The sequence below is a fragment of the Muntiacus reevesi genome, chromosome 1 (assembly GCF_963930625.1).
Source record: "Muntiacus reevesi chromosome 1, mMunRee1.1, whole genome shotgun sequence".
Lineage (NCBI taxonomy): Eukaryota > Metazoa > Chordata > Mammalia > Artiodactyla > Cervidae > Muntiacus > Muntiacus reevesi.
The window spans coordinates 230,369,447-230,383,930 of NC_089249.1; the positions used below are offsets into that span (position 1 = coordinate 230,369,447).

Here is a 14,484-nt window from a genome sequence, read left to right on the forward strand (position 1 = left end):
AAATCTTCCTCAACCACTACCACCTGGGCAACTATTTCTTTAAAAATTTAGAGCTCGGCAATGGGTATGGTGTTTCTTTTAGGGGTGAAAGCATTTTTCTATAATTATACTGTGGTGTTTGCATCATTTTAGTATATCTGAATATACTAAAAACTGTTGAATTGTACATTTTAAAGGGGTGAATTGTATGGTGTAATAGATAAATTATGTAGCTCAATACAACTGTTTTAAAAATCTAGAGATGGGAGAATCACATACTTGGCATTAAAAAGGTCAAGTCTAGGATATATAGGATTCGGTCTTTATATAGGATCCTCCCGTTCAAGTATTAATAATATAGATATGTTTGTTTTGGTGTCAACTTGCAAATAAAAGGGATTGAGATCTAGAAGAGGTCTAGTTCTTGGATATTAAAGCCAGCAAAAAGGGTCAGTTGATGGCTACAGGGATGACAGATTGTTAGGAAAATGATTTAAGATGTTACAGAAAGAGGTTTTTATTTCTTTCTAGACAGACCAGAGGTGAAAGTGGGGAGACCCTAATACTGCACTTTATAGACTTTACACAAGTCTCCTAACATTTCTGAGCTTGTGTTCTCAAATATAAACTCTTCCAAAATTGTGTGAGAATGAAAAGTAATGTATATAAAATGTATACTCAATATAAAATACTCATAAAGTACAAGCATTCAATAGATACTTGTTGAACTAACAAGTGATAATAGCACTAATTCACCATGTATTGGTGAATGTACCAGACACTTTAAAAGATGAAAAGGCGCAGTCCCTGCTCCTATGGCACATGGAGTACCATAGGAGACAGACATGCACACACACCCACAAAAATGATAAGGGAGATCTGTATAATACGAAGCAATGGAAAAGAAACACCCCAGTCAGCCTGGGGAAATCAGGAAGAATTCATACAGTTGATGATGCTTGATCTGAGAATGAAAGTTGAGTAGTAGTTTGTCAGGTAATAAAGGGGAAAGGCGAGTAGAGAGGGACCCTTGCAGGAAATTTCATGCAGAGGGATAAAGATTTTTTATTATTGCTGAACCTTAAAGTGTATATTTGTAAAACAACTTTTGTAGGAGATAAAGTGAAACAAGTAGGCAGGAGTTAAATCTTGAGTTACATTTAGGCTATGCCAAGGATTTTTTATTTTATTCTATATCCATGATAGTCATTGCAGGATTTTGAACTGATATAAATATGTCGTCAGAGTTTTTGTTTGTTTTGGAGTGATTATTCTGGTAGCCATAAATAAAATGTGTGTGTGTGTGCGCTTAGTCACTCAGTCATGTTTGACTCTTTGCAACCCCAAGGACTGTAGCCCGCTAGGCTCCTCTGTCCATGGAATTGTCCAGGCAAGAATGGTGAAGTGAGTTGCCATAATGGATTGGGGATACTGGGACTGGAGACTAAAGAAGATTTGCATGCATACTCAGTAGTGTCTGACTCTTTGCCACCCCATGGACTGTAGTCCACCAGGCTCCTCTGTCCATGGGATTTTCCAAGCAAGAATACTGGAGTGAGTTGCTATTTCCTCTTCCAGGGGATATTCCTGGTCCAGGGATTGAACCCATGTCTCCTGCATTTGCAGGCAGATTCTTTACCACTGAGCCACCTGGGGAAGCCCCGTAATGTAACGTGGGGCTTTTGTATTACATGGAGCTATTATATTACATTTAGAACATTTAGAAGGCTGTTATAGTATTTGAGAAGATTGAGAACCAGCACAGTGACAAATATAGACTGAAGGATATAACTGTAGTGAAATTATCAGCAATTATTCATTGACATGATAAAGGGAAGATGGAAGAGGAATGAGTCAAGAATGATCCTCCTTATCCCTCCCCACTGGCAGCTTGGGGGGAAGATGGTGTCATTCTACTGAGATAGTGAATCCTGGCATAAACACCTTATAAGTCAGACTGATTTACACCTGTCATTCCCATGGGAGAAGGTTTCGGTGTTTGGGGCTGAAAGAACACAGAAAGCAGATACCTTCCTTTGAGACCAAAATGTTGGTTGCTGGCCTCACCATCAAAAGGGTATTCTTGAAGATCAAGGGCTTGGGAAAATACCTGGGAGGATAACCTCTGGTTTTGCTACTGGTTTTGGAATGGCCATACCTCTGACCAATACCATGGTCAGAGGAGCCTGGCAGGCCATGGGGTCGCCAAGAGTCAGATACGACTTAACAACTAAACACTACCACCAACAGTAATTGGCAGCTTAGGTGAGGATTCAGATGAATTTAAATAAAAGTCTCACATGCAAATCAAGATAGATTTTTCTCTTTGTGTTCTGGTGTGTTTGTGACTCCAGTTACAGTTTGTGACTCCAGCTACAGTGTGAATTGAACAATCTTTCTGCATTTGTGCAAGGTGGTAGCCAGACTCCAGGGAGGGTGAGATCAAGTCTCCCTTGCCAAAAGGCCCCCTAGGGCTCGGTGAAAAACTTGCTCTTTTGAAACAGTCACAGTTGGTAATTAACAACATATCAAGCATACCATGGTGTCAAATAAAGGAGATTTGTAGGCACTGGTGCTGTCGGTAGCTGATCTCAATCATTCAAGAAAGCTATTAAATCTGTGAACATTAGCATTCTGCCAGGTAATGAGATCTGGTTCTTAGCGTCTCCCAGACAAGCTGATTCTTCACTGATTTGGAACATCTCCCTCTCCTGGCTTCTCCCCCTCTCCTTCATTCCTTCCATACTGTCCTTGAAATCAATGAATGGCAATTTAGTATATCACCAGTGAGTATCTGAGTAAAAGAGGTTTGGTTTCTGCTGCGCCTTCTGTTACAACAGAAATGTGTACTGCATAAATTTAATAGGCTGCATTAATGTGTAAGCCTTTTCTGCAAAGAGGTGGATATGTTTCTGAATAATCTGCAGAGGGGCAGGGTTTTTTGTGTAAAGCAGTGCTTCTAATTAGCTGTTGCTCTAATACAATCAGAATGAGGCAGAAGCTATTCCTTTAGAATATTGGTGGATGACAACACTGGCTTGAACAAAGTGACCAGTCTCAAATGGCTACTCACTCTCTGGGCTGCAGGTTGCTAGGGCTCTCAGGCTGTCGCTGTTTTCCCCTCCGAAAAGGGGCGGGGTGAGGTGGGGTGGGGATTGGTGAATTAGAAAAAAAAACAAAAACATATATGTTGTCTGCCTCTCTATTGAGGTAATAACCCATGGGGGGGAATGCTGTTGAGCGGGAGGAAGGCAAAAAGATAGGTGGGTTTTTTTTTTTTTTTTTTTTTTTTCCTTCTTCCAATACTGCGTCGCATTAACCCTGCTGCTATTGGGACGTTCTCTGCTTAGCCTATTGGCTGAGCCCAGGAGTCGCTGTCTGCCAATCGGGTGGAGGAAGGCAGACAAATCTACCCCGCCACCAGCAAAAAACGGCGCGTAACCCTTGCGGCGCCGGCCCAGCCGCGCCAGAGCTGGCGTGGGGAAAGGGAGATAGGTGTCTCCAGCTGCTGTGGCTGTTTGGGGCGGGTCAGCTTCTGGGGCTTCTCAGGACCAGATAGAGAACTAGCGGGCAGCAGCAATGCTCGGCAAGGTGAGAGGCTGGGTAGACGTCTGCCGGGGGGCTACCCTTTTGTTCCTTTTTTGCCACCTGGGTTACGTTGGTGGGCAGATCCGATACCCGGTCCCAGAGGAGTCACAGGAAGGGACTTTTGTGGGGAATGTCGCCCAAGATTTCCTGCTGGATACCGAGAGCTTGGCAGCTCGCAGGCTGCAGGTCGCTGGAGAGGTGAACCAAAGACACTTCCGCGTGGATTTGGACAGCGGTGCCCTGCTCATCAGGAATCCAATCGATCGAGAGGCGCTGTGTGGGCTCAGTGCCAGCTGTATTGTGCCCCTGGAGTTTGTAACAGAAGGGCCTTTGGAAATGTACCGAGCAGAGGTAGAAATTGTGGATGTGAATGATCACGCCCCCCGATTCCCTCGGCAGCAGCTGGACTTGGAAATTGGGGAGGCAGCTCCTCCAGGACAGCGTTTCCCCTTGGAAAAGGCTCAGGATGCAGATGTGGGGAGCAACTCCATCAGCAGCTATAGACTAAGCTCCAATGAACACTTTGCCCTGGATGTCAAGAAGCGCAGCGACGGCAGCCTGGTCCCAGAGCTGCTCCTGGAGAAACCTTTGGATCGGGAAAAGCAGTCAGACTACCGCCTAGTGCTGACTGCTGTGGATGGCGGGAACCCCCCGAGATCTGGCACGGCAGAGCTGCGGGTGTCAGTGCTGGACGTGAATGACAACGCCCCAGCCTTCCAGCAATCCAGCTATAGGATTAACGTCTTGGAGAGCGCGCCAGCCGGCATGCTGCTCATCCAGCTCAATGCCTCTGACCCAGACCTGGGTCCCAGTGGTAACGTCACCTTTTCTTTCAGTGGTCACACCCCTGATCGTGTGAGAAGCCTCTTCAGCCTGCACCCCACTAATGGAAAGCTTACCCTTCAAGGACCCCTAGACTTTGAGAGCGAGAATTACTATGAATTTGATGTGCGGGCTCGAGATGGGGGCTCTCCAGCCATGGAGCAACACTGCAGCCTTCGGGTGGATCTCCTGGATGTGAATGACAACGCCCCCCACATCACAGTGACCTCAGAGCTGGGGACTCTCCCTGAGAGTGCGGAGCCTGGCACTGTGGTGGCACTCATCAGTGTGCAGGACCCTGACTCAGGTTCAAATGGGGACGTGAGCCTCCGTATTCCCGACCATTTGCCCTTCGCCCTCAAGTCTGCCTTCAGGAACCAGTTCTCCCTGGTGACTGCTGGGCCCTTGGACCGAGAGGCCAAATCCAGCTATGATATCATGGTCACTGCTTCTGACGCCGGGAGCCCTCCTCTGAGTACCCACAGGACCATTTTCCTTAACATTTCGGATGTGAATGATAACCCACCCTCTTTCTTCCAGAGGTCACATGAGGTGTTTGTTCCAGAGAACAATCGCCCAGGGGACCTGCTCTGCTCCCTTGCAGCCTCTGATCCCGACTCTGGCTTGAATGCACTTATCTCCTACTCTCTCCTTGAGCCCAGAAATCGAGATGTGTCAGCATCCTCCTTCATTTCTCTGAACCCCCAGACAGGAGCTGTTCATGCTACTCGATCCTTTGACTATGAGCAAACACAGACACTACAGTTTGAGGTGCAAGCCCGGGATCGGGGCAACCCGCCCCTTAGTAGCACTGTGACAGTTCGTCTGTTTGTGCTGGACCTCAATGACAATGCCCCAGCTGTACTCCGCCCTAGGGCTCGGCCTGGTTCCTTATGTCCCCAAGCACTGCCTCCATCAGTTGGTGCTGGCCACCTAGTCACAAAGGTGACTGCTGTGGACTTGGATTCAGGTTACAATGCTTGGGTTTCGTATCAGCTCCTGGAGGCCCCAGATCCTAGCCTGTTTGCAGTCTCCCGCTATGCCGGGGAGGTGCGGACAGCTGTTCCCATCCCAGCTGATCTCCCACCGCAGAAGCTGGTCATTGTGGTAAAGGACAGTGGTAGCCCACCACTCTCTACCTCTGTCACTCTCCTGGTGTCCTTGGAAGAAGACACTCATCCAGTTGTCCCTGATCTTCGAGAGTCTTCGGCTCCAAGGGAAGGAGAATCCCGCTTGACCCTCTACTTGGCTGTATCTCTAGTGGCAATTTGCTTTGTTTCCTTTGGCTCATTCGTGGCGCTCATCTCAAAGTGCCTGCGTGGGGCTGCCTGTGGAATGACCTGCTTTCCTGCTGGCACCTGTGCCTGTCTCACCCGGTCTCGAAGGAGGGAGGGGCTTCCTCCTTCCAATGGGATCCTCCGAATCCAGCTAGGGTCAGATGATCCTATCAAGTTTGTTGATGTGGGCGGTCACTCTCATGGCTGTACACCCTTGGCTTCTGCACCCACTCGGAGTGATAGCTTCATGATGGTGAAGTCACCCAGTGCACCTATGGCAGGGGAACCCGTTCGCCCAAGCTGCCCACCCTCTGATCTTCTCTATGGGCTAGAGGTGAGACCTTTGCAGGCTCAACCAATGCTTGAGGGTTATTCTGGTGCAGGCATGTGGCTGGGCCATGTCCCAGAGAATATATTGGTCCCTCTGTAAGAGCCTGTAGTGATGTTGCCACTTCTGTGAGTGGTAACTGTGTGGTAGATGATGTGCTTTAGAAGCGTTTTGTGAATTAACCAGGGAGTTTCCACGGATCACTACTTGGGGTGGATTATGCCCTTAACTGAGAGTAAGAAATGAAAGTGAGTGATCTAGAGATGGGGTGTTGTGGAAACATGCTGCTGGAATGTGGAGCACATGGAAGGCTCTCGTGCATGAGGTGCACCTAAACCCAGGTAGTGACTTTCTCTCCTGAGGGGCCAGGGTCTGGAATACCTTAATTCTAGATTACCATTCCTCAGTGGGCTGAGGGGAAACTTATATATTTGCTCCACAGTTTCACCTACTCCCTCACCCACTGTGAAAGGGACACTCTGCTTGAAATGTTGTTGTTTGGTGTTCAGTCGCTAAGTTCCATCTGACTCTTTGCAACCCGGACTGTAGCCCACCAGGCTCCTCTGTCCATGGGATTTCCCAGGCAAGAATACTGGAGTGGGTTGCCTTCTCCAGGGGATCTTTCCAACCCAGGAATCGAACCCATGTCTCCTGCATTGGCAGGTGGATTCTTTACCCCTGAGCTAGCAGGGAAGCCCCTCTTGAAACATAAGAGGAAAGAGCTAAGGGATTAGAGAGGCAACAAGGTGGAAGCAGGGGTGTTTTTGTCCCAGGTCTTCAGGTCTCCCAATCAAGTCCCCATTGGGATCGGAGCTAGATGTAGTCGAGTAGGGCAGAGGAACATTACCTCTTTGGTGGGGGAGAAGGCAGTAAGTGAAATCACTAAGTATCAAGACCTGTCTTGCTGCTGAGGAATTCATAGAGATGGCCAATCTGGGAGTCTTTTAAGTAGAGTTCTTCTGAATTGATGAAACCAAAGCTTAGAGGCCATGCCTAGATTCTAGTCACCTTCCTTGGGTAACCTGAATCAGTCCTAGAAGTGTTCTCATCCCTCACCACAAGCTGTGATGCCCATTCCATAGCTCATGTGGATTCTCAGAAAAAGTGAATCCTTACAGCCATCGATGACATTGAGATTCCTCAAAGTACTGCTGGAGAGTCCAAGCAAGACTCTGAAGGGTCCTAACAAATCTTTTCTTTCATTCTGGCAGTGTTTGGCAGGATGGAGTAGGGAGGGGGTAACACGTGGGTTCTGCTTCCTGGAGAAGGACAAAATTTTGATGGTTCAAGTGAAATAGTGGGAGTTTCTGAAGTTACACAGGAAGTTGTTGGGACAGAACCCTGAGAAGTTTTGTACCACTTTGTCTTCCCTGTTGAGCGCCATCTGAGCTGTCAAACTTTGCTGCCAAGGGAACTGAATCAACCTGCAGCACAAAATAAGTGGGGAGGTAGGAGGCTTCTGTGACACGGATTTGCAGCGCCGGTTCCTAAGGTTTCCAGGACTGAGGAGACTTTATAATTGGTTGAGAGCAGACAGACTTTTGGGCCAATCAGACTTAGAGCCGAGGTGGGGGATCTGATCTTCTTGCCCGCCTCTCCTCCCCCAGCTCCCCAGCTCCTCTCAGATTCAATTCCCCTCCCCCCCAACCCACCCCCGCCATTTGGTGACTAAGAAGAACTGCTGCAGGCAGACAAGCCTCGGAGCAGTTTTTAAGAGGCTGGAAGGAGACATAAGAGATTTCAGCTGCTACATTCCAAGCCCTGGGTCTACCTTGGCGACAGGACAGCACAGAGTCAGTGTCCAGAAAGGGACTTCTGGGTCATGGGGCACAAGACACCCCTACAGCTCGCTGGGAAATGGCAAGTGCTGTGCATGCTGTCCTTGTGCTGCTGGGGCTGGGTGTCTGGGCAGCTTCGTTACTCTGTGGTGGAGGAGTCTGAGCCGGGGACGCTGGTGGGGAATGTCGCTCAGGATCTAGGCTTAAAGGTGACAGATCTGTTGAGCCGCCGGCTGCGGTTGGGCACTGAGGAGAATGGGCAATATTTTTCCCTGAGCTTGATGAGTGGTGCTCTGGCAGTGAATCAGAAAATTGACCGAGAGAGCCTGTGTGCAGCCAGCACCAGCTGCCTGCTGCCAGTACAGGTGGTGACCGAACACCCCCTGGAACTAATCCGTGTAGAGGTGGAAATCCTGGATCTCAATGACAACTCTCCGAGCTTTGCCACCCCTGAGCGAGAGATACGCATCTCAGAGTCAGCTGCGCTGGGGGCACGGTTCCCACTGGATAGTGCCCAGGATCCCGATGTGGGCACCAATACTGTGAGCTTCTATACTCTAAGCCCTAGCAGCCACTTTTCTCTGAATGTGAAGACCCTAAAAGATGGGAAGCTGTTCCCAGAACTGGTGCTGGAGCAGCAGCTAGACCGTGAAACCCAGGCAAGACATCAGCTGGTGCTCACTGCTGTGGATGGGGGCATCCCAGCCCGCTCAGGGACCACCCTTATCTCTGTCACTGTGCTGGATATCAACGATAATGCTCCAGCCTTCCAGTCCTCAGTTCTACGTGTGGGACTCCCAGAGAATGCACCCGTGGGTACATTGCTGCTCCGCCTCAATGCCACTGACCCAGACGAGGGCACTAATGGCCAACTAGACTATTCTTTTGGAGACCATACATCTGAGGCAGTGCGGAACCTCTTTGGCCTAGACCCTAGCAGTGGAGCAATCCATGTGTTGGGTCCCATTGACTTCGAGGAGTCAAGTTTCTATGAAATTCATGCAAGAGCCCGTGACCAGGGACAGCCAGCTATGGAAGGCCACTGTGTGATTCAAGTGGATGTGGGGGATGCCAATGACAATGCCCCAGAGGTATTACTGGCCTCTTTGGTCAACCCTGTCCTGGAGAGCACACCAGTGGGCACAGTAGTGGGATTGTTTAATGTGCGGGACCGAGACTCAGGGAGAAATGGTGAAGTGAGCCTCGATCTCTCTCCAGACCTGCCATTTCAGATTAAGCCTTCTGAGAACCACTACTCACTCCTAACCAGCCAGCCTTTGGACCGTGAGGCCACATCCCACTATATCATTGAGCTGCTGGCCCATGATGAGGGCTCGCCTCCCTTGCACGCACATCTCACCATCAGGCTCAACATTTCAGATGTAAATGACAACGCACCCTACTTCACTCAGCAGCTCTACACGGCTTACATCCCAGAAAACCGGCCTCCAGGCTCCCTTCTCTGCACTGTGGCTGCCTCTGATCCAGACACTGGGGATAACGCCCGTCTTACCTACTCTATTGTAGGGAACCAGATTCAGGGCTCCCCAGCCTCCTCCTTTGTGTATGTCAACCCCGAGGATGGGCGGATTTTTGCCCAGCGTACTTTCGACTACGAACTGCTGCAGATGCTGCAGATTGTGGTGGGCGTTCGAGACTCTGGCTCTCCCCCGTTGCACGCCAACACCTCTCTCCACGTGTTTGTCCTGGACCAGAATGATAATGCCCCAACTGTGCTGCACCCTAGACCGGGTCGGGAATTCTCACTCCCCCAGCGTCTCCCTCGCTCTGCCCCTCCTGGCTCCTTGGTCACCAAGGTGACAGCTGTAGATGCTGATGCAGGCCACAATGCCTGGCTCTCCTATTCACTGTTGCCACAGTCCACAGCCCCAGGGCTGTTCCTGGTGTCTGCACACACTGGTGAGGTGCGAACAGCCCGGGCCTTACTGGAGGATGACGCTGACACCCAGCAGGTGGTGGTCCTGGTGAGGGACAATGGTGACCCTTCACTCTCCTCCACAGCCACAGTGCTGCTGGTTCTGGAAGATGAGGACCCTGAGGAAATGCCCAAATCCAGGGACTTCCTCACACACCCTCCTGAGCGCTCAGACCTTACCCTTTACCTCATTGTGGCTCTTGCGGCCACCAGCCTCTTATCCTTAGTCACCTTCACCTTTCTGTCAGCTAAGTGCCTTCGGGGGGACGGGGATGGGGGTGGGGGTCAGTGCTGCGGGCGCCAGGACTCGCCCTCCCGGGAGTTCTATAAGCAGTCCAGCCCCAACCTACAGGTGAGCTCAGACGGCACACTCAAGTACATGGAGGTGACGCTGCGGCCCACAGACTCGCACAGCCATTGCTACAGGACGTGCTTTTCACCAGCCTCCGACGGCAGTGACTTCACTTTTCTAAGGCCCCTCAGCGTTCAGCAGCCCTCAGCTTTAGCGCCGGAGCCCAATGCCTTCCGGTCCCGCTCTAACACCCTGCGGGAGCGGAGCCAGGTGAGGGGCTCCCGCGCTACCCCTGGGGGCAGAAATGGAGACGCCGCCCACCCACATCAGGGACTTTGAACTTGGCATCCGCTCTCTCTGGTGGGGCTTGACTCGAATGTCGAATGTTGGGACTGTCTGGATGGATTGTGCGGAAGCAGAGGTGTGGCCAAGGCAGGGATGGGGCGCTGTGCCTGGGGAGGTGATGGGGAGGGAGGATAGGGCAGACAGAAAAGCATGGGGTCTGGCGATCACTCTGGCGTTTTCCACCAGATCTGGGTCCAGGTAGAGGCAGTCACAGATCCCCTTCTGCAGCCAACCTCCTAGGCTCTGATGTGGGCACGCTCTGCTGGTCTTGAGGTTTTTTCTTAGGTTTCTTCCCACTCTCTTGACCGGTGACTTCACTGTAATTCACAACCCTCTTTATTCCCACATCAAACCAATGCGTCTGTGGTTGGCGCATGTGCCACACACAGCACACAGGCTCGCCACGCCTCACCTGCACATGCCCCTCGAACCTGGCCATCCTCGTCCTCATACACCGCCTTTAACTGCCAGCCGCTTGCAGCGGGCTGTCCCAACAACTCACAACTCACAACTTCCTTCCAACTTGCTGCCAGCCTCAGAGGTTTTAACCTGAGGGAGATACAGGCTATCCCCAGCCTGGACTGGTGGCCTCCTGGCGGGCCTCTTGGTCACCCCAGTCACTAGTGCTGCAGCCACTGTGGGCGCTCTAGGTGCGGGGCTGGCGGGACTCTGTGACCCATGGGCTGGTGGGTCGGTCTGGGCCCAGACCCTGAGCAGAGGTTGGTGGGGGCCTCCAGCCCAGAAGCCTCGCTCAGGAAGGCCAAACTGCCCTGTGGCTCAAGGGGTGGTGGGGCTGGCCTGGGACAAGTGAACAGGCCACTGTAGGACAGGCCGCCTTGGCCCTCTGTGGCACCACCTACCCGTCCTATGGCTGGAAGTGGGAACCTGGAGCACCTGGGTTCTGGCCACTAGGACACAGGCTTTTGGTTCCGTCGTGCCTACGGTGGGCCCTATCGTCAGGGTTTTGTGTGTTCAGCTGCTTCACTTGTGTCCGATTCTTTGCCACCCTATGGACTGTAGCCCACCAGGCTCCTCTGACTATGTGACTTTTCCAGGTGAGAATACTGGAGTGGGTTGCCATTTCCTTCTCCACATCAGAGACTTTGGAGGTGACCAAAGCTTCCCTCATAGTTCAGTTGGTAAAGAATCTGCCTGCAATGCAGGAGACCCAGGTTCAATTCCTGCATCGGGAAGATCTCCTGGAGAAGGAAATGGCAATCCACTCCAGTATTCTTGCCTGGAAAATCCCAGACAGAGGAGCCTGGCGGGCTCCAGTCCATGGGGTCGCAAGAATCAGACACGACTTAGCGACTAAACCACCATAAACCGCAACCAAAGTATCTAAGACTCTGGCAAGCCCTTGCTTCCCCTACTGGTGGAAAACCATGACCTCTGCCAGAAACCAGCAGGGTGCTTTCATATTTGGGGAAACATTTGTTGTAAAATAACATTAAGTTTCTGTAACTCTAGGAGCTTTTAGTCAAAATATGTCTGTACTCCACCCTGCCCCTACTGAATCATTTATATTTTGGAGCAACACCACCATGGGATTCTGATAGCTGATTGAGAGAACCTTACTACGGATTTCCTCTAAGAACCAAAGCATCTCTTTTGCTCTTCCCCCCACTTATGTTGGGTAGGTACTAGCACTCCTCACTCTCCCTTATAACTGAGTTTCACAGAGGTCAAGTGACTTGCTCAAGTTCACATGGTAAGTGATAGACAAAGGTCTAATCTAGATTTGTTTAACTCCAGAATCTGTGCTTTCAGTCACTTGGTGCTTCTAAAGGTGGAGAAGAGGAGGGACGATTTACATCTGCTGGGATGAGGCAAAGGTGGACATTCTTTCCCCTTTTAGGGCGTTGCTCGTGGAGAAAAGCCTACTGGGGCTCCTTATCTCTGAGCAGCCCTAACTGAACAAACCTGCACCTGCTGTCCTTATGTAGGCTGTGAGTTCTCCTCTATCCTGTCCTCCAGTCTGTCATAGTTCCTGCATCTCGGTGTAGATTCTACTGTGTCGAAGAACACTGTGACTGAGTGCTGGGCATCCCTGTGCCCTTCCCATGGCACCTGCAGAATGGTGCTGGTGACTCCTGTGGTACCTGGGATGCTAAGTTTCTAGGTTTCCTCACATCACTGCCACCTGTGAGACTTAGAGTGAGTCATTTGGCAGCCCTGGGTCTTCCTTCTCCCCGGTGTAATTGGAGATGCTCACACCTCTCTCTCCTCTCCTGGGAGTGAGTGTGAGAATTAACTACCAGAGCACTCCAGAATGGCAAGGAAACAGCTCTAGGAGTGCTCCATGAGAGTGTGTGATGGGATAACACACCCTCTGGCAAGGCTGGGAGGAACATGGAAGTGAGGTGGCTGGCACAAGTCCCACACCTTCATCCAGATGGGGGATGGCTACAGATCTGTGCCTTGGGAGCCCTGGAGATTGACTTGGCTCTGCTTGGAGGCTGTGGGAGCTTGATCTCTGCTGGGCTCCGTCCCAGCAGTTCTCTCCGTCCCAGACAGAGCAGCCTTGTTCTCTCCTCCTTAGTCACAGCCATTGTCTGGCACAGAATTCTGGGGGTGAGAGGTGTCCTGGGGCTTGGATGCCCTGCAAAGGCTCAGTCTGGCGTGACTCCTAAGTTAATAATGTATTTAGCTGTGGGAAGGGATCCTTGAGAGAGAGGGTCTGAAGGAGGTGTCCTTCTGAATGTGTAAAGGCCCAGCCTGGCATGAAAAGGGTTACCAGGAACAGCAGCCATCTTGCCGCAGAGGGCGCTTTGTTCCCAGCTGAGGAGCTGAATGAAATTCTTTCTAGGGCTGGTGGAATTCTCATCCAAAAGCCTCCCCTGCCACTTTGAGGGCCCTTCTCTGCACACACACACACACACACACCACACCCCCCCCCCCTAGTTCCCCTTGAACCTCAGCTCAGGAGTTCTGAGTTGGGGGGCAGGGAAAAAGGGGCAATTTGCTTAGGAAAGGAACCTGGATTTGTTCACTGTGATTGGATAAATGTCATTTTACTTCTTTGTCCCTGGGATCTCAGACCTCTGAGACCTGAGGGTATAATTTATCTTTGAAAACGAGCCCACCCCACCCTCATCTTGGCGCTTTTGGGTACTCAGCCTCTTTCCCTCTGTTTTCTCCACAGCAAGCCCCACCCAACACGGATTGGCGATTCTCTCAGGCCCAGAGACCCGGCACCAGCGGGTAGGTGACTGCCTCTCCAGCCCACCCTCTTCTCTGCGGCATTTTTCTCAGTGATGACGTGGGAGGAGATGGTGGGAGAGAAGGGGAGGGCTCAGCTTTCACTACAAATGGCTTCCTCCCTCAGTTCCAGATTTCAGGGAGGTTTTGGGGTATTGGGGGCTGGTGCACAAACCCCAGAAGGAACAGGCTCCTACTGTGGCTGTTTTGGAAACACACGTTCATCCCATTCCCTTAGCCCCACCACACAAACCTTTTCTTGTATCTTGGGAGCTTTGTGGGAGCAAAGCATGGTCATAAGGTTGGTCTCTGGGTGGAGAGGAGGCTTTTTATACCTATCTGTCTGGCTCCGTCCCCCTGCCCCAGATTTGGCTGCCCTCCATCCTGACTGGGGTTCAGGCAGAGGAATCTGGGACAGGAGGAGGAGAGGAGGAAGTGTCAGTAATCAGAGGCTCCTCCAGAGCCTGCAAGAAGGAGCTGAGGCTGAGGCGAGGGCAGCCAGGCAGCTGGAGGTGGGGCTGAGGAGGGAGAGCCGCCTTGGAGGGGCAGGTCGCCCAGGTCCCTGGTCCTGCCTTCTCTGCTTGCAGACCTTTGGTCTCTGACGCTCTGAACCGTCCTCAGTTCAGAGCCTGTCTTAGTCTGCCTCTCCCTCTCTCCTCGTCTCTGTCTCAGTTTCTGTCTGTGTTGCTGTATCTCGGTCCCTACCATTTGCGTTCACCTGCACTGACCTGTGCCTTTCGCTGTGCCTGCTATGGCTAGGTGCTCAATAAATGTGGAATCAGTGAATAAATGTGACTCCTCCTCAGTCTCAGTCTCTGCTTTTCCTGTTCTCTCTGCCTCTGCCTTCCTCTCACTGTCCCTGACTTCCCTCCTGTCTCTCCTCCTTTCATCACTTCCTGGTGGTCTTCTGTCCTCCAGTCTCTCTTTCTCACTGTTTT

At 51.2% G+C, this 14,484-nt stretch overlaps 2 protein-coding genes across 20 annotated transcripts in view; both read left to right on the forward strand.

Annotated features, from left to right (window-relative positions):
* Positions 1-14,484, forward strand: part of LOC136156218 (protocadherin gamma-C3) — a 165,522-nt gene that overhangs the window by 137,376 nt on the left and 13,662 nt on the right. For all 19 annotated transcript variants that reach the window (XM_065918750.1, XM_065918742.1, XM_065918753.1 and 16 more), the window contains one exon: positions 13,491-13,549. In XM_065918750.1, coding sequence (XP_065774822.1) covers positions 13,491-13,549 — 59 coding nt within the window. The remainder of the gene's footprint in view (positions 1-13,490; positions 13,550-14,484) is intronic.
* LOC136156286 (protocadherin gamma-C5) lies at positions 7,868-10,339 on the forward strand. Its single transcript, XM_065918932.1, has one exon. The coding sequence runs from the start codon at positions 7,868-7,870 to the stop codon at positions 10,337-10,339; it is 2,472 nt and encodes an 823-aa protein (XP_065775004.1).

Excerpts from the sequence above, each read along its gene's own strand:
- LOC136156286 (XM_065918932.1), top strand. The coding sequence starts at position 7,868 with ATGCTGTCCTTGTGCTGCTGGGGCTGGGTGTCTGGGCAGCTTCGTTAC.